General features: G+C 39.4%; 1 protein-coding gene across 6 annotated transcripts in view; it reads right to left on the reverse strand.

Moving 5' to 3' along the window:
- The window catches only part of TTC8 (tetratricopeptide repeat domain 8), a 48,788-nt gene extending 38,397 nt beyond the window's left edge, over positions 1-10,391 (reverse strand). For 4 of the 6 annotated variants that reach the window (XM_059819349.1, XM_059819348.1, XM_059819346.1 and 1 more), the window contains exon 1: positions 10,266-10,391. In XM_059819349.1, the coding sequence (XP_059675332.1) occupies positions 10,266-10,373 (108 nt within the window). In that variant the 5' untranslated portion in view covers positions 10,374-10,391. Of the gene's footprint in view, positions 1-576; positions 607-10,265 lie in introns of all 6 variants that reach the window. The other 2 variants (XM_059819347.1, XM_059819344.1) reach the window with 1 other exon arrangement.
- Positions 10,392-25,407: the final 15,016 nt, after the last annotated feature.

A 25,407-nucleotide genomic window follows, 5' to 3' on the forward strand; every position in this document is an offset into this window, starting at 1 on the left:
ACCTGCACATTACTATTCTTCCCATTGCAGTAATCTAGTGCTAATGTGGACAGAGTGAAAACCAATCAATTACTCTCAGTCTTCCATCACTTATGCAAATCATTATCATGCAGCGTCAAGACTACTAGACTCTACACAACGTAGGCAGTTTAGAGTGAGCTGTAGGAGCAGGAAAGGCATGGGTAACAGGTCACCGTTACACAGCATTAGATGAAACATGAAAGTGAGCCCTAAGAGCATAAACATTGTTCTGTTTGTGAAATACACATTGGCTTTTTCCTAATCTCATCAGCAGACAAAGGTCATTCAGTTCAAGATAGATTCAATTTAGCTTTTAGAAGGCACTAAGCTACTGAACTGCTGAATAAACCTATAGGAAATATATGAGAGAAATAAACTTCTATCAAATATAAAAGCTGACTATTTAAAAAATCCTTTATCAGACATACTGCCTTACCAATGATGAAAAAAAAATTTATTCCATTAAAGATTTAACAACAAAACAAGTATTATGCACTGTATCAAATTCTTCCTAATGATTGTATCTAATAATTGCATCTACGAAAAGAATTTTACCTGAAACACAGTGTATTCAGAATCAGGCTCCTGAAAAGAGAGGAAATAGAAATTGAGGAATGGAAATGCCAAACAATAAAAAGAATAACAAAAAATTGAATTATACTCTGTGACCACCTCATTTTGTACAAACATTTTCTCTCAGACGCATACATCCAAATTTTCATTTTATTACATTATCTCCAATTACACACATTATGGAGCTAATCAATGTTTTACACAATGAAAGCAGATTTGCAGTAAGTACATTTTTCAAATACCATTTGCTTTCTTGCTTCTGATGGATCATGTTGACCAAATCTTAGATTAACATTACAGAATTATTAAACTAAATAATGGTACATTTAAAAAAAAAAAAAAAAAAAAAAGAAAAACTTGGAAGATGTAAGCAAATCTCTCAAAAGGTAACCAGATTATTAGGCCATGGGCTTTAGAACACCTACTTAATAAAATCCATCATTGTGCATTTTTGCTAGCTGCTGATAGTGATCACACTGATATCACTGAAGTACATAAAAGAAAATTCCTGCACATGTTGAATTTTTTTATACTTTTATGATGTAAATGATGTATTTATTGTATTTTGGACAGTAACAATGTAAGTGGAATAAATGTCAAACTAATGGCTTATTGTACCATCCAATAAACAAAAGGAAAACTACCAGATGAAGTTTACTACAAGCCTAAAAGCAGGAACTTACATCTGCTTGAAAACGAGGTAAAAGTGAGTAAATACTAACAATGGGAAATGTAGGTTTATCATAATTTATTGTGTAATTATAATGTTTATATAATATTTAAACTATCCTTCAGAGCTTCTGCTGCTCACTTCCAGGGGCTGGCGAGGAATTTTTCCTCTCTAATGTATAACTTAGCTTTAGGGGGAAAGACAAGGAAGGTAGAAGATAGATGTTACTTTCTCTAAAACACTATTAGTCTTTTGTAGATTCAGGTCATTTCTGCTCCTAGAGGCAGTGGAAAATGTCTTGCATATCTGGCCTTGTGTAAATCTATCACAGTTAAGCCAGCTACATTAGATTGAATATGGAACCTTAGAGTAATTCAGACTAGAAAGGGACTTCAGGAGGTCTCTAGTCCAAAGCCTTGCTCAAAGCAAGGTCAGCTATGAGGTCAGTTGAGGTTGCTCAGAGCTTTGTCCAGTTGGGTCTTGAAAATTTCCAAGGATGGAGACTGCAAAATACCCCTGTGCAACCTGTTCCACTGCCTCACTGTCCTTTCGGAGAAATGTTTTTCCTTATATCAAGCCAAAGTCTCCTTCATTTCAATTCATGTTTGCTGTCTCTCACTCCATGCACCACTGTGAGGGGCCTAGCTCGATGTTCTTGATAACCTCCTTGTATGAATTAGATGGCTGCTGTTAGACCACACCAATGTCTTCTCCAAGCTGAAGCACTGGCTAGTGTGCTGTTAGCTTCCTTTGCAGCCAGGGCATACTGCTGACTCATGCTTCACCAAGAGCAAGGTCAAGCTCCCTCTTCTCCTCTGTAGTATGAGACATGGCCTACTTTCAATTTGAGCATTTTTACTCAGTAAACTCCATGACAGCAGGGACCTGGAACACTGGTGATGCTCTTGCATCTTCCTTCTGTAGTGTACTGAAATTTCTGTGGCCTTTTAAGGATCATATTTGGAACCACAAACTTGTTCACTGGTGGTAGAATGCATAAAACACAGCTTAAAAATTGAGTATTCTATGGAACTAAATGCTAATTGAGGGATTAATCTCAGCTGTCTGTGATGTACCTGGGCTTGACTAAGGCACTGAAACTGCCTTTACATTTTAGATGTATGATTAAATTAACTCCAAGTTCTTTTAATATGTTGTTTTATTTATAGTATTCATCTTCTAAAAAATAAACTGTTCTAGCTTTCTAAGCAATAAAGTACATTGAGATATTTCAGCTTGCATTTTATTCAGCCCATTGTGTCCGAGTGTTACAGCACATATGGTGTACTAGAAAATGGTTTAAGAGCAGTAGGTGATCTTCCATACCATATGTGCTACAGTAACTAATGAGGACAAGGTTAGGAATATTACGTCAACACTAACTCAAAAACGCCTTGATGTTACAGATGTGTATCTTACTTTAGGCACTGTTCACTGGTTTAAAATTAATTTTAAAATAAACCAAATTTGCTTATGTAGGAGCATTCATATTACTAAAAAAGTCAGAAATTACATCCCTTCGCACTTTGGAAAAAACGAGTTGACCAATAATACTTACCAAAAGCATTGCTTTCTCATAATGGTAGATGATAGTATGCATTGTTCATAGATCCTAATATACTGTTTCAGTTTTTGACAAGAAGTAACTTCAGATTTTAAATAACCCTCACGCAGGTGATAGAACCCTCCCATTAAACACAAGTCTGGAACAACAACAACATTAAAATATGGGTGGATCCAGCAGTTGCTACTTATGCAAGTAGTCCACTGGAAATAGATTCCAAATAAAGATTTCTCTGAGAGGATTAACAAATAGCGTTGCCCTGTAAGCTTGTATCTCAAAACAAAAGGTCAAATTTATTCTTCATTCACACATATAAAGCTCCTTAGAAATTAATAAGATTGTAAAAGCAATGAAGGAAGGATTTAACCCAGATCTCTAAATCCACTGAGGGCATTTTAAAATTAATGTATAAAGTCAGTTTATTTGAAGACTGAAAATATTTAGAAAAATTAAGTCTTCTGATGCTTATAGCCTAGAAGAGGGAATGAAAAAAGATGCACATACCTTATATTCTAATAAAGCTTCATTCTACAATTAATTTCAGGTGAGTATGATTTAATACATGCAGAATATTAAAATCAGTATATTCTAAAAATGCTCTCCAAATGATTAAGAGCAGAAACACAGAAAAAACATTACCCAGGAACAGTAACTTGACTGTATGTATCACTAGTTTTTATGCATAAACTTAGTAATTACAGTCTCTTGAACCAGTAACTGATTTCAGTTGAAGATGCTTTTTCAAATCATGTTCCATGTACATAAACATGTCCATGATAACTTTATTATTACTTACTTATAAAAACCAGTGTGCAAGTAACAGTAGCTGAAAGTTCACCACAGGGGGGAAAAAAGGACAAAAGAACAAAAGCAAATCCTCCTCATAGTAGACCATCAATCACGTTAAAGGCAGGACATCCACTGTATGTCTATTAATTACATTAGGCTTTTTTATTTTTATTGTTAAACTACAGCAGGCCTCAGACATGGGTGCTGGTTATTGCCTTGAATCTGACATATGGAACACAAAGAAGAGTAATCAGATTAGGTAACTAATCAGGATGATCAACAAAGACAGCCCTGGATTTTATTTCCTCTAGGTCATGCTATTACTATAAACATAGAAGACAATGCCTGTCTGCTTACAATAGGAAATAATTAAACTGAACATCAGTGCTTTATGTCTTTGTGTGCCCAAATGCTAGTCATAGAAAATGTAGCTTTAATCTTTCCTGAGATAAGACTCTCAGCATAGAAGTAAATTCCATCAATAAAATACTTAAATGAAGAAATGCACAGGACATTTTATAGAAAAAAATATTTCAGTCTTCCATAAAATCTAATTCAGTAGCAGCTAATTATTCTTCTATCAAAATGTTCAGCATGTTTTATTCATTAAGAACTCTTCAGGAAAACATAATTGACTTTAAAATGTTTTGATTTCATTGGTGTGTTCTTTAAGAATGCAAGTTTATAATGGCATAGCATTTGATACTGCTACATAAGAAAATTCCCGATTCATGCCCAGTTGGCTAAAAGGTCAACACCATACCTCAAAAAGCTCCTAGGGCCTACCGCATCAGGTGACAGAGTTCAAAGTGAGTTCTACACTAATTAAATGTATGTACATGTAAGTATTGATTGATAAGCATCAGTAAACTTATTTTTGAGACCTTCAAATCATCTTTTATGTTCTTAAAGGAGAACTTCTTAAACATCATTATACTTGTGATGAAAACATATTCTGAATACTAAGCTATATGTACAGGGAATGGTAAATTAAGAGATATCAAGATGTCCTGGTCAAGAAAATTTCTTATTACATTTCTAAGTGTGACTGGCAAAACTGCCTACTTCTCAGGCTATTGTAGAAAGCTGATTTCAGCTGCTGATGGTTTTGTGATAGTGTTGTAGATGCAATGAAACACGAGCAGCACTATCATTTAGCAGACCAGCTGACAGCTGGGAAAAATGGACAGGCTTTCAGACAAGCAAGGTCGTCTCTTTCAGGCAAGAAAACACTCTCAGATTATGTACTGTTAGTCTCTTCATTTACTTATTGTTACCTTACACGTCTTAGAAGGGAGAAGGTTAGTTGCCTGAGCATGAAAAGTTCTGACCTGCAACAGTCACAGTTTAACTGAACCATTCCTAAGCATCTCCTTAAAGGATACCATCTCCTGTGGCTTGGTTTATATCATAACCTAATGCATGCTGTTCAAGGAAGTGAATCCCTGAACAGTGGCAGAGGCTACTGTTCTTACAAGATCCTTCTTTCCCTGGTTGCAGAGGTTGGGAGGCACACACTTAGCAGAAAATGGGACAAGATGATGAGAACAGGTGGCACGGTGATTACAGCAGTTGAGTATTCCCTTGTGCTGCACAGCAGCTCACTTAATCCAAACTTTCTGTAAGTGGTGTCATTTGTCTGTTTGCTTTCTTGGTGGTCAACATGACATATCTTAGGCTTGATTTGCAGAAGTGTTCCCGTTAAGGGTTTGACCATGAAATGTTTTAGAATTGCTATGCGTTTTTTAAGCATAATAAACCACACATATTGGGTTTAGGTACCAAAAATGATACATACTTAATTTGAGATATTTCTCCAGGTTATACTAAAATACTACTAATGTAATTCACACAGATGGACGACAGCATCATTTTCTGCTAGGTGGCTGAAGACGACAGAAATAAAGTTCAATCAAAATATTTAGGAACTACTGATTTCATTAACACGCTGCCTTCAAAAGTAAAACAGACTTCAGGAATCAATAGTTAATCTGCCTGAGAATGGTCTTGGATTCTTAATTAACTTTAAAAAAAGTAATCTTAGATCACTTTTCTAGTATTCACAATTACAGCAACTTAACTGATATGCTAGCATTAGAATAAATACAGAATAATGTAAAATAGTATTAGACTAGGCAACCCAGGAGAATTAAGTAATGTATGTCACTTATTTGAGTTCTAATTACTTCAGTGTTCAGCCTTGGAGTTTAGCATCTTTCAAAGGTTTTACAAAAAATAATGGTTCTATTAAATGTAAAGTATACATGCTGCAATACATAAACATGATTTGCTTTTTCATTCTGTCATATTAAGTAGGTTCAAAATAGTTTGTAAGGTTTCAACTACATGTAAGACACATTCTTGAGGCACGTTACTATTTTATTTACTCTATGCCTTAAGTCTAGCAGGGCGAATGTGAAAGACGGGTACCTGAAAGCAGCAAGTGTTAGAAAGTAACGAGCTGAAAGCGCAACAACATAGCTAGGGAGAAGACCTGCGAGGCTTTACAAACGGGAAGCAGAATACAGACTTACTTGGACAGATAACCAGTAAAGATTAAGATTTTGTGCTGATTACAATAAAAAGTGTATAATCTAAAACATCATGAGCACAGCTGACTGAAGAAGAGAAATGCCATTCCATGTTAAGTCTGCCATAAATGTTAAAGCTATATTTTAACTAGATAATTAGAAAATGTTTTACCTGAAGAGATTTCAAGTGTAACATTTTGTATGTTGAATTGGTTTGAGTTTGGTTCAAGTTGCACCCTTGAAAGATATTTAGCCGATATTCTGGTTTCTCCAACCTGCTGTACCAAAATAAACAGGTGGTATAAAAACAACGCTGCATCTTCTCCTGTCAGGAGCTGTGCTCTTTGCCTGGACTAACAGAGAGGAATGATGGAAGAGCGAGCTGTGTAGCCATTACATTATAGACCATGAAGTACAGTATACTCCATGATCCTTCTGAAGAAACATGCTGAATTGCCACTTAATAACCACCCCTCCATTTATTTTATTTTTTTAAAAAGTCTCTAAACTGTTACTCTGCTTACATAAAGTACTTACATAGAGTAAAATCCACTTGCTGGTATCTGCAAACTTATTATGTGCTTTACTTGAACATTGCTCTATGAAATCTCTTGTCAGAGGAAGGCTGAAATCTCTTGTCAGAGAAAGACTGAAACATTGTTCCATGCACTTTTAAAATGTTAAGGAGGAAGACTGTTATTTCCCAAGCTAAAGTAGATATATTTTTAAATATTTTTAAAAGTCATTAATTCCTGCTTAGAAAGAGCTCTTAATAAGGATCCCTCAAGAAGATTATATGGGGCAAGAGCCAAACTAATCATATTTCAAGTTTGCCTCTACAGAAAGCAAAGTAATTTCTCTTCCTCCTAAACTTTCAGGTAGGTTTGAAATATGCTGCTGATGAAGAGTATCTTTGTCACCCAGAACTGTGAATAGCAATATAGTTCTGAAATTAACATACTGAAGTTATAAAGTCCAGTCCTTTGCAGGCAACCATGACCTGGAAGTCTTTTCAAAACACTGATGAAACTTGATCTTAAAATTCAGAGACTTCATACAGGACCTCTTCTAAGAGCTTGTGATTTGATGTAGTATAGACACTATTCATATGCCCATCCTCCACTGTTTCTCAAAGCATAACTATCTTAAACGTTTTCACTCTTTCATTCTTATAGAAGATGAAGCTTATAGGCTGGTGCGATCATTTCAAAGGTTGTATTAAGTGATCAGTTGTTTGTCCCAGCTTTATATAGTATTTGCGAAAACTCTCATATTGCTGTATGTAAGGTCCTGGTTCTTCATTTAAGAAAACAATTTAATTTATATACTTAAATGTTTGCAGCATGTGTGATCAATATTTGGAAGAAAGAAGGAAGACCAAAGGGGATCTACAGCCTCTCATTGCTGCTTTGTTATTTTCCTCCAAAACATTTTTTCCAGCCTTGTACACTTCCTCCTCCTTACCCCACTTCTGTCAGTTGCAGATGTCTTCAACAAGTCCCCCAGTGCTACAGGAAACAGCCCAGCAAAGGTTTGGAGTTGCCACGTGTAACAAAACAATTTTATACTTGAGCATCAGCACACAGTAGAAATGCAGTTGTCTTTATATTTCCATGTTGAGATCATGTTGAAAACATTTTACTAATTTAAAAAATTATAAATTAATAGCAGCAGAAACACTATGATCTTTACGACTCTTATTTACTGTTATTACCTGTACTGTCTCAAGAGTTTCTATCATGAATCAAGTGCTGTACTTCCATATGCAAAGATTACATGTATGAAAACCCTATAATGTAAATACACATAAACGATACTGTTCTCAAGACTAATTTTTGAAGGACTTGCACAGAACTAATACTCAGTCCCATTTAGTGTTTAGGACCAATTTTCTTGGAATGTCTTCTCTGCTAAAAATTTTTCTGCTCATGGCTCCTTGTTGGTGCCTTATAGTATATAACATAAACAAAAGCATCTTTTAAAACTCTATCTGTATTGGGTTTGCGTGGCAGCGCTCTGGTAGCAGGGGGGGCTACAGGGGTGGCTTCTGCGAGAAGCTGCTAGAAGCTTCTCCTATGTCTGATAGAGCCAATGCCAGCCGACTCCAAGACGGATCTGCCACTGGCTAAGGCTGAGCTAATCAGCAACAGTGGTAGCGCCTCTGTGATAACATATTTAAGAAGGGCTGAAAAACCAGGAAGAGGCAGCCGGAGAAGAGAGGAGTGAGAATATGTGAGAGAAACAACTCTGCAGACACCAAGGTCAGTGAAGAAGGAGGGGGAGGAGGTGCTCCAGGCGCCGGAGCAGAGATTCCCCTGCAGCCCGTGGTGAAGACCATGGTGAAGCAGGTTGTCCCCCTGCAGCCCATGGAGGTCCATGGTGGAGCAGATATCCACCTGCAGCCCGTGGAGGACCCCACGCTGGAGCAGGTGGATGCCTGAAGGAGGCTGTGGTCCTGTGGGAAGCCCATGCTGGAGCAGGCTCCTGGCAGGACCTGTGGAGCCGTGGAGAGAGGAGCCCACGCTGGAGCAGGTTTGCTGGCAGGACTTGCGATCCCGCGGGGGACCCGCATTGGAGCAGTCTGTTCCTGAAGGACTGCACCCCGTGGAACGGACCCATGCTGGAGCAGTTCGTGAAGAACTGCAGCCCGTGGGAAGAACCCACGTTGGAGAAGTTCGTGGAGAACTGTCTCCTGTGGGAGGGACCCCACGCTGGAGCAGGGGAAGAGTGTGAGGAGGAAGGAGCGGCAGAAACAGCGTGTGATGAACTGACCGCAACCCCCATTCCCCGTCCCCCTGCGCCGCTCGGGGGGGGAAGAGGTTCGGGAGTGAAGTTGAGCCCGGGAAGAAGGGAGGGGTGGGGGGAAGGTGTTGCTTTTTAAGATTTGGTTTTACTTCTCATTATCCTACTCTGATTTTGATTGGTAATAAATTAAACTAATTTCCCCAAGTCAAGTCTATTTTGCCCATGATGGTAATTGGTGAGTGATCTCCCTATGTCCTTATCTCGACCTACGAGCCTTTTCCTCATATTTTCTCTCCCCTGTCCAGCTGAGGAAGGGGAGTGAGTGAGAAGCTGTGTGGTGATTAGTCCGGCTGGGCTTAAACCACGACACTATCCTAAACCAGTTTAAACAATTACTGTGCTTTACATTTATACAACCATGTGACTGTACCGCTTTCTTTAAAGACTTTTCCTTTGTGATCAAAAGAACTGCTTTCGAGATTCTTAAAATATGTAGCTATAGGATGCTTTGAGAGACTTACTAATTTACTGTATTTATCATGAAGTCCATTCAATTACTGTTTTCCAAATATGACAGTAAAAATGTTTACATGCATACAAGTATTAATCCGGAAACAAATTTCTCAAATCCTTCCTTCTTACAGAAGGGTGAGAAAATATGTAGGAATTGAACAACACATGCCCAATGCTTTCAGACACTTTGCAGCTGGAGAAAGAGCAAAGAGAGAGGAATGGAAACACCTGCTGTCCCATGGTAATGCTCATACACCAGCTGAGCGAAAATGAGTCTCTTAACCTTATGAGGTTTAGTCCATACAGCAACTGTGATATCCGAACATCTGTGTAAAACCAACAGCAACATCCTTAAGCAGACCTGATTTTTAGTCTTGGCTTTTCTTCCTTTAACTCCGCAAAATCTTGAGTTAAAATTCTTGTTGTGGGGAGTCCTGGGACCCCACTACTGTCAGGGTTTCATTCCCGGCAGTACAACGTACCCGTTGCACTACCCCCCTGCCCTTACTCGGCCGGGGCTGGAGGGGTACTACCAGGGCGGGTCTGAGGAGGAGCCGGCAGCCCCGCACTCACCGCCTCCACTTTCAGAGATGTAGGGAGCTCGGTGAGAGAAGACGCTGCCCGGCCCCCCTCCTCCTCGCGGAGCACGGCGCGGCCCAACCCTCCCCGGCCCGCTAACGGAGGGTCACACCGGGCCTCTCCGGCGCCGGCAGCAGGTAGAGAAGGGGTGCCGCGGAGCCTGTCCCGGCGGGCGGCGCAGCCGCTGAGAAAGCGGGAACGCGGCCCGCTACCGACCGACACCACCGCCTCCCGCCCCGGCTAGCCGGCGCCCCCGGCCTCCCGGCCCGGCCCCCGCTACCTGCTCGCCGGGCGGCCTCTCCAGAAGCTGCGAGCAAAGATCTGAGCACTGCCGGAACTTCCTCCGCCTGAAGTAGCTCCAGGCCTGGAACAGCGGCTCCAGCCCCATCCCGCCGGCGGGACAGCCGCAGCGGCTCCCGCTGGGCCCCTCGCGCCTTCCGGCCCGCTGCCTGCCGAGCCGGGCCCTGGGCGGAGCGCGGGCGGCCGAGCTGCTGCCGCGGAAACGCCAGGCCCCGCCTCGGCCTGGCAGGGCCTGCGCGCCGCGCCGTGAGGCCTCGAGGGAGGCGGCCGAGCGACCGGGGAGCCGGCAGCTGTGGGCGGCTTCCGTGGGGTCCTGCGGCCGGTCCCAGCTAGCTACGGTGAGCTCCCGGGCCGGGAGCTGCGGCCCCGGTCCCGGGCCGAGCCCCTCCCTGCAAGAGCCTCTCGTAGGCTGACGCGTTGATGACTGAAAGCAGAGTTTGATCTGTAATACTGGGAAGAGTAGGTTTCAAACAACCGCACTATTTTTAACTGTGTCCTATTATTTGCTGTCCTATCATCAAGGGCCATTTCGAATTGGAATATATGCCTAAACAAGAATACAGTCCTTTAATCCGTATTTGGGTAGAATGTACTTTAGAGCCATGGGAGTCCTTGTTGAGAAAAATACAGAGTGCTGTGAACAGCAGTGTTTTCGATCTTGCAGACTCCATTAGTTCCTTTAGTTCATTAGTTCTTGCAGAGAAATGATAAGACCAAGATATTGAGAGATGAAAAAAGCTGGAATACAACTACTCTTACTTTGTATGTATTGTAAGATGCTGATTGCAACCATCAGCCCAAGTAAAAGGAAGAAAAATTCTCTAGGGATGCTTGGTGAAATAAGTGAGTTTGTGATGTGAAAATCCCTGATGGATGACCACTAACATAATAGCTACAATCATGTCATTGGTATTTTCACAGATCATTCTGCTTTTATTGCTTCTGTTTCACCGAAACAGCTTGTCCAAGATCCATGAAATGGATATGCAGGCTAGCAAGATCAATGTCAGGTGGAAAGATGCAGAAACAGAAGTGCCAGTCCCAGGCTTATTCTAATACCGGAGAAAGTGGCTTGAACTGAAGTAGCAGCTATAGACAGCTGGGTTTTGGTTGTCCCATGGAGAGTGCACAGGGAACCAGTGATCTGAGTGAAGTCTTTTCTGGGACCCATGCCATCCTCAGTTAAGAAGGGTGGAAAGGAACTAGTACAGTAGTTTCTGTCCCTCTCTGTTTTTAAGTCATTGTGGGAGTCAGTATGTGCTGCATTCGCACAAAACATGTAGGAGACTTGCACAAGGAGACTCAGTGTATACCTCAGGTTGGTCAGAAGAGTGAACAGTATTTCTTGTTGCTCTGTCAGACCATCTGATGTGATACTGCTATGCAGTTGTACTACTGTGGCTCAGTAACTACTGAGCTGTAAGATAAGATCCCATTTTGTTTACAAATTCTTTCAAATGGCAAATCCTTCAGCACGTGTTTTATGGTCAGGCTTAGCATGATGAGCAGGATATGCTGTTCAGAGAGATTGTGAACATTGGTCAAAAACTACAGATTTACTAAAAATACTAACTAGAAGTTCCTCCACTTCTGTGTGCATTTATGAGATGGTCTGTTTTTAAACTCTTGCTGTTACCATGTTAGGTAATTCAGTATGTCTGAGCTATTACTTTTTAATAGAACATAATGTGAATGGCACTTTCAGTTTATAGAGACACATTTTGAGGTCAGTGCATTAGTTTCAAAGTTGTTAGATTAAAATGCCAAACTGGTGTTAGTTTACTGGAGACAAATAATGCCCAAATGTTTTATACTTGCTGTTTTTAAAAGGTGGTTTTCTTTTGTGAACACTCCACCACATCAGTTAAACACACCATTTATCTGCACAGGAAAACAGGGGAGACCAGTAGCTCCTAAATTTTATTGATTCCAACACTACCGTCTTAAAAACCTCATAATTAAAGTGCTACATGTAATTTTTTTCTTTGTAAACACCTATTTTAAGCCTTAATATCTCTTAATGATTACTTCCAGACTACGAAGTAAATTAAATGTCTAAGGATGCTAGGCATGTTTGATTATAACAGTCTTTTTCGTGATTTCCATTTTGAGATAGTGAATCAAAATGAAACACAATGAAGTGGTGATTGTGGGCAGACACAATGGATTAAGGTTTCCAAGTACTCTGTCAAGCTGGGAGCTGCGCATTCAGGTGAGCAAGTAGTGGATTACTCATAGATATCATCAAATAATCTGTGCTGTAGCTCACCCGAGGGTGTTTGGCTTGACAAGGAAACAGTGTTTTCTGTTTCCTAGAGAAAAGAATGGATCTTCAAGGTGACTTGGCTTTCCAGCAGAAACCAGTGGAGACCCAGAAAGAGGCATGAAGCTGTATGCTTTATATGGAGCATGAACTTGGAGTTCCTCTGATAAAAGCCGATGACTTCAGAAGAAAAAAAATGAGATGAGGCTGTGTGACTAGAAACCAATGGGAATAAATTGTGAGTCATGTGAGCTGCCAGTATTTGGTCCCTGGTCATGGGAGGATGCCCCTGAAAGCCAGAAAAACAGTAAGTATTTCAAATAGCTCTCTTGGGTGGAGAGGTGGAAAATGAATGCTTTTCATATAAAAGAATTGCTGTATATTTAATCAGTAATACACATATTGCTGGACTTCAGCCATAGTTCTATTGCACCAAGGTTCTATCTATAACAAGTGTCGTGATTTAACCCCAGCTGGCAACTAAGCACCACAGAGCGGCTCGCTTGCTCTCCCCCTGCCCCAGTGGGATGGGGGAGAGAATCAGAAAAGTCAGAAAGCTCATGGGTTGAGATAAGAACAGTTTAATAAATAAAATGAAATAAAATATAATAATAATAACAACCATAACAATAATAATAATATTGTAATGAAAAGGAAAATAACAACAACAAAAAAAACCCCAAACCCCAAGAAAGACAAGTGATGCAAATGAAAACAACTGCTCACCACCCTCCGTCTGATGCCCAGCCTGTCCCCAAGCAGTGGTTCCCCAGCTAGCTTTCCCCCTAGTTCATATACTGAGCATGGCATCATATGGTATGCAATATCCCTTTGGTCAGTTGGGGTCAGCTGTCCCGGCTGTGTCCCCTCCCAACTTCTTGTGCACCCCTCGCCTACTCGCTGGTGGGGTGGGGTGAGAAACAGAAAAGGCCTTCACTCTGTGTAAGCACTGCTCAGCAATAACAAAAACATCTCTGTGTTATCAGCACTGTTTCCAGCACAAAACTAAAACACAGCCTCATACTAGCTACTATGAAGAAAATTAACTTTATCCCAGCCAAAACCAGCAAGACAAGAAAGGTCACAGTTTTCCAAAGTTAGCCTGTTAGATACTGCCATATGGCTTATCAACAAAAGAAAGGGGAAGATGGTCCCGGAGCAATTTTTATTTGTTACGCTGTTGGGAAAGGTATTCATTGCACTTAGTGATCAAGCTGAAGTAACCTTGTCCTACGGTAGCAATTAGATCAAGATGGATCTTCAGCTTTTTTACAATGAGGAGATTTTACAGTGTTGAGAATGACAAAATTCTTTTTCCTTCTTTTCAAGCTGTAATGTGCAAGGCATTTTTGCTCTCTGTTTGGCTACACATATGAGAAGGAGTTTTTTTCAGTTTCTACATGATGGTATGTATCTAACTGAAATATATGAAGCCAGAAAGAGCTGTCCTGGCAAGACTAATTCATCCACCCGTGGCAACATGAACACTCAGAACTAAAATAATAAAGCAAAAAACTGTACCTAAAATCAAAGTTCAAAGAAAGATGCATCTATATAATAATTTGTCAGCAATAATTATATGAGGAAGAGCCTTTGATTATTTCCTTTATATAGGTCCAAATGTAAAGCAACTGTGATTCTGGAAATTTAGCTTTTATCAAACCATTTACTTTCATGGCCTACCTGCCAGCATGTAGAATAGAAACACACTGTCAGTCTCCTCCTGCTTCCAGATCACATCGCAGTTTTGTCTGCATTCCGGAAGCTATGCATGGTGCACTGAACATTTCACTGGTAAGTGCTCTAGATAAACAAGTTTGTATAAGGGTAGGAAAAAGTCAAGATGGACAGAGAAAAGTGTGGCCATCCAAGTCAGCAGTTACAGTACATATAAGTCCCTGCTCATGTATTGCCTCTCTATGTGCACTATTCGGAGGATAAATATAGATCTGAGAACATCTATGTTCATCCTCCGTAATATCTTAGAGAACATCAATTCTCTAAACTGTGGCACTGTTTTATTCCCGGAAACAGCTGTCCAAAAAGTATGTCATGATCCTGGAGGAACATTGCAAAGAAGACTCAATCCAATATTGACAGATTTCTGTATGAGCAGAGCACTTAGACATAAAATTACACATGATTCAACCTGTCCTACCTTTCAAGTAAGTCCAATCCCTTAGTGCAGATGCTATTTGCATCCCTGGAGTCCAGTCCTACCTCAGTAGCAGGCATAAAAATGCATTCTGTCTGTCACAGCCTGCTGCTGCTACTAGGTGAGGCCAAATTTCCAAATGTGCTGCTGGTGTGCTTTCTTGGCATGCTTGTATCCTGGCCTGTCTCTGGTATTGGCACAGAGATCATCCTATGCATATCATCTTTGAAGTCTTTTCCACTGATAATGCTGGCTTTCACTTCTTGCATAGGGGAGTGTTCTGAGATTTTTAATATAAGGGCTGTCATCTTGATTATCAAAATCCCCAAATTTGAACCTTCTAACCAGTCTAGTACTTCCTCCAAATAATAATCTCTGTGGGTAGCCACATTCCACTTATCTAATTTACTAAAATCCTGGAATAAGACACACAAAGTCCCTGTGTCTTCCTTTGTGTGCTTTGTAGAGCCCTATATGGCAGTCTCCATTCCAGTGTAACTGCATGAAAGCTAAACAACCAGGAATTAGATTCAGGGCCGATGACCAGACTACCTTCAGGGAAAGAAAAAGACATAATCTATTGCAGCTGAAGTTAGGTGATGTATAAAATTGGGAGAAGTTTCATACCTATTCAACTGAGCAACTCACCCTATCCATCTGCCTATGATATTTATTTGCCAAAAAATCTGGATCTGAATACCTATTTCTGGTATGTGCAGAGGCACTCTTGCACACTTGCGTAATTCTCAAAACACAGCATAGAAGCCAGATGGGTAGTCCAGCGAGTATTTCTAATACTTGCTGCCCACTTTCTGGGACACTGATAACAGGATTTTGGAAGCCAGTACATGGCAACTAGGACATAAAGGAATATGTCAAATAAGACTACATATGAAAACTTTTACTTGCAGGAATACAGAAGTCCTTGAAGGCATGTGTAAAGTCCCTGGCTGACTTGGGATGTAGGCAAATCCTGATCATGGTTTAGGACTAACTGTAGGGCTGGTTGGTTGTGCTGATTAATTATCCTAAGACATATGAGAAAAAGAGAGGGAATTCGATTGACAGAGGAGGTAAAACAGGAGCTGACGAACAGAGCTGCTATACCTCTGGCTGTCCTTTCCTGGACTCTGAGTTGCAGTCCTCCCAGACTAATATTGAGATGAGTACTGGGAACAGACTATAGAGGAGTTTTCATATCCTTTTTTCTATGTTTCTCCTAGTTAACAGCAACATTAACTTTTACAATAGGCCATCAGCATGGGCAGCCATGCACTTTAGTTACCCTCAAGTCATTTTGCACAGTTCGAGCACAGGCTTGTAAATAGTCTTTTCCATGTCACCTTCTGAGAAGCATAGATTAATTTAGAATATTTCATGTCCAGCTACATAATTAGAGTGTTTTAAAGCCCTGCTGTAAGGCCTCTACTGTAGAGGAAAAGAAAATGTAGGTTATTTTTTGCTGTATTTTCTTGAGGGTCTGCTGTTAGCCTCCTGGCCTTTAAAGGCCTCTACTCTCTTTAGTGTCCTTGAAGTCAGGTGAAGTCAGGCGTACACATGTATGCCTGGTTCATTGTGTATGCTGCTGTGTTTGCTCTGGTGATGTGGCCTTCCTGGATGCTAATGAATCCAACGTGTCTGCTGAGGTATCTGGTACCAGCCTCTATTGCAAATGCTGATGCTTATCCCAAAAAAGTGTACCATATGCATTTGGCTGATGCCAACAGTAAAAGGAGAAAAAGCCCAGCAATTGCCTTTCTGCAGAGCTGAGGTGTATATAAAAGAGCAAGTACAGAAGGCCAGTAACAAAGATGGTCAGATGCTGGCCTAGAATGCAATCTCCTGCTCCTGCCACTGCCTCTGGGCAGTTGCCACTACTGATTCATGTGAACATGAAAAAGGAACTTGCTCCTCTCATTTCCTACAAAGACAAATTCCTGTCTAATGTATAGTTGTGCAGTGTACCACATACCCCATTTTTCTAAAGCCATTTTCTATCTCGAAGTTTGACTGGGTGAGTCTGAGCCAAAGGTCAGTGGAAATGGACTCTGCAAAAGTTTTCTACATCAAAGCTTTTTGCTCTCTGGGCTTCATGTGTTTGCAATTCTGTATGCTAGTCCTTTGTACATATGCCTTTCTATGCATGAAGTAAACCACTGGTGACTTGTGAGTTAATCATTTAAGCTGTATATGCTAGATCTAAAAAGAATTCAACCAACTGGGCAGCAAATGAGTGTCTTGTGTCCCCTATACATAGCCACGCTACACAACTGGCCTGTAAATAAAATTACTCTGCCATTGAATTGTATTTGTCATTAGGCTGACAGAAGCCTGGAGAGCCTGTTTGGCTTCTCAAGAGTTTTCTCACACAGGCTGCAGTGCATGAAATAACTCTCAGTTGCACTAAATGGATGACGTTCATTGTTGTTGGGGGTGCAGAATCACAGTTTGGAAGACTGAACATGCTGGCCCTCCTCCACAAAAACAAGAACATGGTATCTTTCAGACTCTAGTGTTAATAACTGCAAGGTATTAAGGAGTTGTTTTCAGCTCTGGAGCATTTCTTTCATGATGTCATTTATTTAAATACATGTCTGGCACCCCATGTGAGAGCTGGAAGTGTTATCTATCACAAGATAGCTATTCAGTGGCTTATGCGAAATCAGTGGATGGTTTCAGCAAAATTATTAGTAATGCTTGAATCTCCACGTTATACTTCAGGAATTATCACTTCCAGCATATTTTTGTATAGTGTGTGGAAAAAGAATAATTTTGAATGTGTGTAGAAACGGCTTAGTTTCTTTCCCATAGCTCAGGGCTAAGACACTGAGTAGCTTGCTAGAGCTATGTGCTTCTTTCACCCACTCTCTCCCAAAATGAAGAAAATTCATTCTGTGGGAAGTTGGACAAAATAAATTTGGGGAATTATACCTCGATGCACTTGATTTGTGGGAGAAGAACAAATCGCAAATAATCTGTTTAACATTGATAGAAAAAAATCATAATTTAGTAACAGTGACATCCTGGTGGATTGTCTAGGTGGAAGATGGGTTTCACTGTGTGAAATGTTACAAGTAGTGTTTATGTGTGATATTATGAAAGGTGGCAGTTGCTTGGCTTGAGTGCAATATAGGCTTGTCTGCATTCTTTTTTCATAACTTTTGTAGTCTAGTGGTTAGTCCCTTCCATTACTTTAAGTAGAAGTGCTTAATTTGGTCATAATACTCAAATGTCCTCCAACTATAATGAATCCCTCCATGTTCATTGTGTCAATGCTATCTTGGGACAATGATAGGTGTGTGATATAACTAGAAATAACCAGGGTTATTAAATAAAAGTCATGTGCTTGTCTTGTATAACTATGCATGTTCGTTGTATTAGAAGTGACCTGACCTTAGCTAGTATGTTTTGAGAGACTATTCTCATCCTTGAAAGGACAGGAAATTCTGGTGCTACTTTATTTATAGCTGGAGTATTGTGGCAATATCACTGTCTCATGGGTAACTTGAACCTTGCCTTCATTTATTTGAACCAAGAACAGAAAATTCACGAATCAGAAGTAAGGGACAGTTTAATTCCTCTTCTGTCTATGTTTTATTCTTCATTTGAAAACTAGATGTCCCTGAGACATGCTACAATAAGAACTCTTATTATAATTATTTCTAGATAAAAATATCAGGGAGCTCTACTGAATATCAGGATTCCATTATTATTTCTTTATTCATAAAACATGTGGCTTTGTATAATTGCTTTTTATAAAACGTAGGTTTTGTTGACATCTGTATCTGTGTAGTGGATTTCAGTTGTGTTTCAATTAATCGTTCAATTACTTGTCAAGATTAAATGTTGCTTAGAGATTTAAATTGTCTTCACATTTTCACCTTTTATATTAATACATTTTTTTTCTTCCTACTGACAAGGGCGCTTTAAACTGATACTGAATACTGGCTCTGAAAGGATAGATTTATTTAATGTGTTTCTCCTTTACATACTCCTCCAGAATAAACTATTGGTATGCCTAAAATGCTTTGCATTTTCCAAATGCTCTTATGACTCTTCTGCATCAGCCTCTTAACATTTAAACTATGAGATACATGAAGTAGCTTCTTACAAAGTGCATATGAAAGAGGAGAGTAGGACAGAACCCACTGATATCAAAGACCCCTTTCATTTTAAAAACATAAATGCTATAGGCTGACTTTGTCTTTCTCCGTAAGTCTCCCATGGGGGTCTTCTGTGCACCAAGCAATCATACTTGTTACTTGAACTAGGAATGCTAATTCTCAGGCCGTATCTCTCATCATGAACTCACATTCTCATGATAAGACTTGGAACAGAACCTAAAAATTGTTCCTGAAATTCTGTTGGTATCTTAAAATTTCTTTTGCAACTCTGGAGAAATGTCCTGTATCCCTCAGTATGCAGGCTACTGCTTCTGTCAGTGACTCATCTCTCTCAAGACGTAAGACTACACAAGAAATGTGTAATTTGCTGGTCAATACAATTAACAAGGGCTTGAAAATGAACATTGATGTTACCACATGTCTACCTGCAGATTGCCTCAGCTAGAGATGTCTGGCTTGCCTTTGAACAAGAGTTGGCATCATGAAAGAAGACATGCAAAAAGGGTTCATTCTAATGATTCAGATACATTTGATGTTGGGACAATTGAGAGCAACAGAGCGTAAGGAGAGTTTTGTTTTGTGTGCTTTGAATGAATCTGAATAGGACTACAGATCAGGCCATGCCAAGTGCTTGCTTTTTGGGAAGGCATGTAATTGTGGCAGAAGAGGACAAAGAGGAACTTCCCTCTTTACATGCTATTTTCAGCAAGGACCCTGCCATCTGAAGTTGATTTCACATATTTGCTTGTAGAACCCATTTCTTACTGACTGTAGAAAATTAGGAGAGGTCATGCAAATGAAATTGCATTAAGAAGAGTTTTGTGCTGAGGCTTAGATTCAGCATCGGGGAAAGTAATTTGTAGTAACAGCTGCAGGTCTCATTCTGTGACCAGCCAAGACAACAACATGCATCAATAGCAACTATTGCTATCATAAATAAGAATACTGCTGCTTCTGGCTGATCATGCATGATATCCTAACTATGGTTACCATGGTCTAGCTGAAAAGGGATCATCCATGCATTTGATAACAGAACTTAGGTGGCAATACTGTTCAGGTCCCAAGCCATTAACTTTAGGGCTGCCCTATTCTATTTACGCATGGAATGAATGCAGTCTTTGTGATCAGATCCACACCTCCTTCAGTGTACAGGATGAACAGGATGTTTTTCAAGTGAGATTGTTACCTTCCTTTTTATCTTTAGTGTCTCAAATGAGTTATCTTTAGTGTTTTGTATGAGGTACTATTTCTTGTTTGATGCAGATACTCTGTATGCTGCACTGAATATAGATTGTTGTTCATGACACTAGCAGGAATCAATGCAGCTATGAAAAAAACTGGGCTTGACTCTGTTTGTTTCTTTTCAAGTTTAGAGCGGCTAGACTAAAACACTTATTTGCAGTGCATCCTAAATATCGAAGTAGGAACCCTGGTAATAATACTAAGTTAACAGTCATAGCTGAAAAGCTTGATGTAAATGGGTTTGCTCATATATATATACACACACATATGCATGTATATGGAAGTGGTGGAGAGAGAATACAGATCTCCTGGTACTCGGCTTACTGTATTAATTACAAAGCCATTCCAGCATCATCATTTGTTATACACCTGCTAGTTCCCACAAAAAACGATGTAGGTGCCCTACAAATCTACTTTCTTCCTTTTAGGAGTGTTAGTCTGTTTTGTTATTAATTTATCATTTTTAGAGCAAAAATATGGGAAAAAGATCTATTTTCCTATTGTGAGGAGTGCCTATTTTATAGATGCTTGTGCACAGTAAGTTACACTAAGAAGTTATATCAAGTAGCAGTCTCTTGCCCATATTTTCTTTTACAACTGGAATAATTTAAAATGAAGTATTTGCTGTCCTTAAAGTAGGCTTACTTTACTTCAGTCGGTAGACTGACTTAAGTGCAGTATGACTGTAGGGAACCAGCCTACAGAACTGAGTATCTAAATCAGGGCATAATTTAAGTTCAAAGGGATGTTTGGAGGCTCTCTAATTCAACCTCCCGCTCAAAACAGGGTTAACTTCAAAGCTGGATGAGGTTGCTCAGGGCCTTGTCCACCTAAGATTAGAGAATCTCTGAGGATGGGGAATCCACAGCCTCTTTGGACCACCTATTCCAGTCCTTAACCAGTCTGTTCCAGTGCTTAGTCAAATCTGATAGTATGAAGTCATACAATGAAATTAATTAAATCAAGGTTCGCATTCCACTGCTAGATTAAAAGTGCTATGCTATTTTTTAAGTTTCTTAGCATTATGAGATCTAATACTGCTACTTTTTTTAATGTTTAAATATTTTATATTCCTTCAGTTCTTCTGAATATTTATATGATCACAGATAAATGATGTCATATTTGATAAAAGTGCATTATTGTATGTTGAGTCTATGTAGTGACTTACAGCTAAGCGCTTTCATGATTCCTTTTGACAGCTAAGCTTTTTGAAAGTTTTGCAAAGTCAGTACTGTGCATTATATTTTGAAAACCTTGTCAACTACTGTGTAAAAAGATGTCATCTTGACCTGACAATTTTTAATCTAATAATTAGCATCAGCCAGCTGAAATATTAATTTGTCCCCCAAAAAATATTAAAAACATGCTTTGGGGTTGATCATCCTACACTATCCTAGTTGTAAATAAAAAATTGAAAACAGGTAGAAAAATTACCACTGCATGCAGACAAGGTGTTGCTTCACATTGTTTTTGATCATATCATAAGATGAAGCCAGAGATAGCTGTCACTTAAGTAGAATTCAAAATAAATTGCATTCCATATTTAGTTTACTCAACAGTTGAAATCAATTGATTTTGAGAGTTCAGAATCAGATTTTCATCATAAGTCTATTGATAGAAAATGCATTGGGATTTAATCAGCCCCTCTTTATGCGCCTCATTTAAGCCTGTTTAGGTTGTCATATGTTATATCAAGAGCTGGTGCTTGATACAAGTTCTTCACATCACCTAGATTAATGACTTCAGTACACATATAATTGTGCATAAAATGCAAACTGTAAAAAGCTGTTTAAATCCAAGTGTGTGTGTGGTGACTAGAGCCATGTTGTGTAGACACAACGTCATTGCTGAAAGAAACTGAGGGCTCCATTGAGTGGCTTCAAAATGCATTCTGGTGTCAGATTGTTGGCAGTCTGAAACAGTAGTTGTTTAATTGTTTACAGACTAAAAAGATCTCTTTTTAATGAACTGTTCCCATGTGCTAACACAGATTTTAGGGCCAATTTTTAAAGTTTGTGATAGACATTTTAAGAAAGAATACAAATGTTAGTGCCTAACTTCTAACACCAATATTAAACATCATTTTAGTACAGCAACTTCAAATCTGGAACTAAATGTAGAAGTTCTTTTGCATTTACTTGGAAAAAAATATGTGCTGTGATGGAAATTCTTAGACTGAGATTTTTGCCATTGAAATCATGGTAGAAACCCTTCTCTCAGTTTCAAAAGAGAGAGGATTTGAACTTTGGATTACAGGAAAGATGCTAAAACAAGATCCTTTGGTAAAAATGTCACAGCTAAGGAAGCCAGTATACGGTTTTCAGTAATTGTGTTCCCTCTGCAGTTTCAGCTGGTGTTGTTTACTGATGTACTTGCATCACTTCCTGTCTTAAACAGATTTATTTCTGCATTAGAATGTCCAGAAGAAGTTGTTGCTTTCTATACTAATGATAGATTAATTTAATTTCAATAACGTTTGTATCTTGTCCATCCCTTTACCAGCCCTGTGTTAGGAAACTGTTATGTGAGGACATTTGTAAATCGAATTTCCATGAATAAACGTATAGCAGCCCTAGTTGCTGTCCGCATTGTGAAAATTACATGTTCATTGTCTTTTCAATAGGGTGCCTATTTCTTCCAGTGCCCAGAATGAATGTTTACCAAATTAATATAATTCCTATGAATATGAAGGTTTAATTTATCTTGCAGAAGCAGGACAAATTAATGTCTATAATATTTAATTTCATACACATATAACTGTTTTATTTTCATTTCAACCGTTGTATCTAGTTTATCAGTTAGTACCAAAAGAAAATATATGGATTCATAGTTACCAAGTTTATAATAGAACTTGCTTTTCAAATTATTACAGTATTGAATGATGCTTCAACATAGGACATGATTTTAAAGGCAATCACATTTTTCTCTTCAGAACATGTCAGCTAAAACATTTTGAAATTGACAGCATTTCTGGAGTTATAATGTAATGTACCCATGGCTTGTTGCTCTTCAGCGCTTCATTTTCCAGCACTTTGTTATAAAGATATCTCCTTCTGTGACCATACCCTGTATGTGCTCCCATCTTGTATTTCCCAGACTTTTCTGTGTTGAGGATAGATGTGAAGAAATCAATAACTATTTTTCTGTGCCATTTTCTTTATCTTAATTGGTTCCTTTTCTTCTTGATGATGCAGTAGACCTACTGATTATTTTCAAGGCTTCCTACTTCTAATGTTACTTTTAAAAAAAATAATCTCTATTGTTAATTTGATAATATATCTTAGTCCTTTAAAATTTCTTAATAACTTGCATCTTATGTGTTGCCTGATATGGTATAAGAGCTCTTGTTAAATTTTCCATTTTCTGAAGGCAAATTAACTCAAATGGTGTTTGAGTTTGCAATGATGTCTTTTTTCCTTGACTTCTTATTTTTATCCGGTAGTAAACAGGCCTTTGTGATCCTTAGTATTTGCCTCACTGCTATTAAATGGTAGCAGGTAATTTTCATTACTTTCTCTCTTAAATAGGTTTCTTAGTTTTGCAAAATATTATTTTCAGGCATTGTGTTCCCATAATAGACTGAGACCTTTTTATCCCCAAGGATGTTGAAAATAATGTTGTCACTGTTGCTCATCTGTTTCATATTATATAATTACTACTTGAACCAGCTACTCTGTATTACCTAGGACTTAACAGAGAATAATCCCTCATCTTGTGTGCTCTGGAATTAGCTGTTCCAAGAGCATTTGTTTAAGAAATCACTTCTTTAAGCCTTGTTCCATTTAGCAGAACATAAGATACACTGTAAATATATTTATAATATGCTAGGAAGTATGTCTTCTTGTAAGTACGCTTTGTGAGACATTAAAATGCCACTCATTTGATTTTGTTTAGAGAAGTGATGTACTTGTGTCACTGTATACTAACGAAACTTAATTTGCAGTGATGTATCTGACATCGTAGGAAAGATATAAAACCCACCATAGGCAGCTGAGGCAAAACAGCTAAACACCATGCTTGCAGGAAGCACATAAAATGTCTTATTTGGCTAAAAGCTCGTTTATTTCCCACGATAACCATAGGTCTAATAAAAGATACCTTTCCTCTCCCTGCGAAGGCCGCCTGGCCTCATGGATCCTGCCTACCGAGATCAGCACCGTGGACAGCGCCAGCCCCGCCAGCACGTGCGACTGCCCGGCCGCGCCGTGCGCGTTCCGCCCCGCTCGGCCCCCGTGTCTTCGGCCGCGCGGGCCGCACGGATGGCGGCGGGGTTCGGAGGGGAGTCACAGGCTTTGAGAAGAGCTTGAAAAGGACAGGCCGCGCTCAGTTTGTACACCTGCCAAGAAAAAGAATGGAGAGGGACTGGTGTCAGAGTCCTGGTGTACGTGTGCAACATATACAAGAATATAACGCTGACGGGGGGATGTCATGGGTCCTGGTCGTTCCTGAAGTAATGACTGCCTGCTACCAGTGATACTGGGTGGAGACGTCCAGGCTGGTAGACGCCAAAGGAATTACGTGTGTCAGAGCTGAGTGGGAACGCTAGACAGAGTAAGGGTAGAGGACGAGGTTGTGATAGTACAGTGCTTCCTATTCCTGGCAAAATTAGATGCTGAGTGTGTAAAATTTCACTTGCACCCCTTATGCGTAGCCATAAGGTTAGCAAACTACGACAATGAACAGTTTTCCTCTTGGAATTTTCTCTCAGGCATTTCCTCATCTTAGAGATGGCAGTCAATTCTGGAACAATCAAAAGGAAGTACTGGCTGTTTGTGTGGTGTGTGACATGCAGCTGTTCCCATCCTCCTTACATTGCACATATGTAGTGCTTCTGACTACAGTTTTGGGTTCTCCTGTTCATTACAGGAAATACGATCTGCAACCTCCAGTTAGAGCCAATGTCATTACATGTTAAAGTTTCTTCCTGATTGCTGTTTTATCTTTTCAGTTTTAGTAACAGTGGTTTTGGAACATGTGGCTGAAAACAGCCTATTCATTTCATAACCAAATACTCTCTTGTTCCGAGTTGCGATCAAGACCACAAGATTAAAATTTTAGCTCCACTGAAGTCAGTAACACACATTGGTATTGATCTCAAGAGGTCCAGAATTTCATTTTAAGTAATAACCCAGCAAAATATATATTTATATAGAGTAGAAGAAAGTAGAGACACCATAATTATGTATTTTTGTACATTCATGTTTAAATATGTAATAAATGTGCAGTAAAAAGAAAATTAGTATATTCTTAATTCATATGACAAAAATACTCCCACTTTCAAATGCACTTCTACAACAGCAGAAGTCAAATATGTATCAAATACCTATGTCTGCTGATA

Source organism: Gavia stellata, chromosome 7 (genome assembly GCF_030936135.1).
Source record: "Gavia stellata isolate bGavSte3 chromosome 7, bGavSte3.hap2, whole genome shotgun sequence".
Taxonomy (NCBI): Eukaryota; Metazoa; Chordata; class Aves; order Gaviiformes; family Gaviidae; genus Gavia; species Gavia stellata.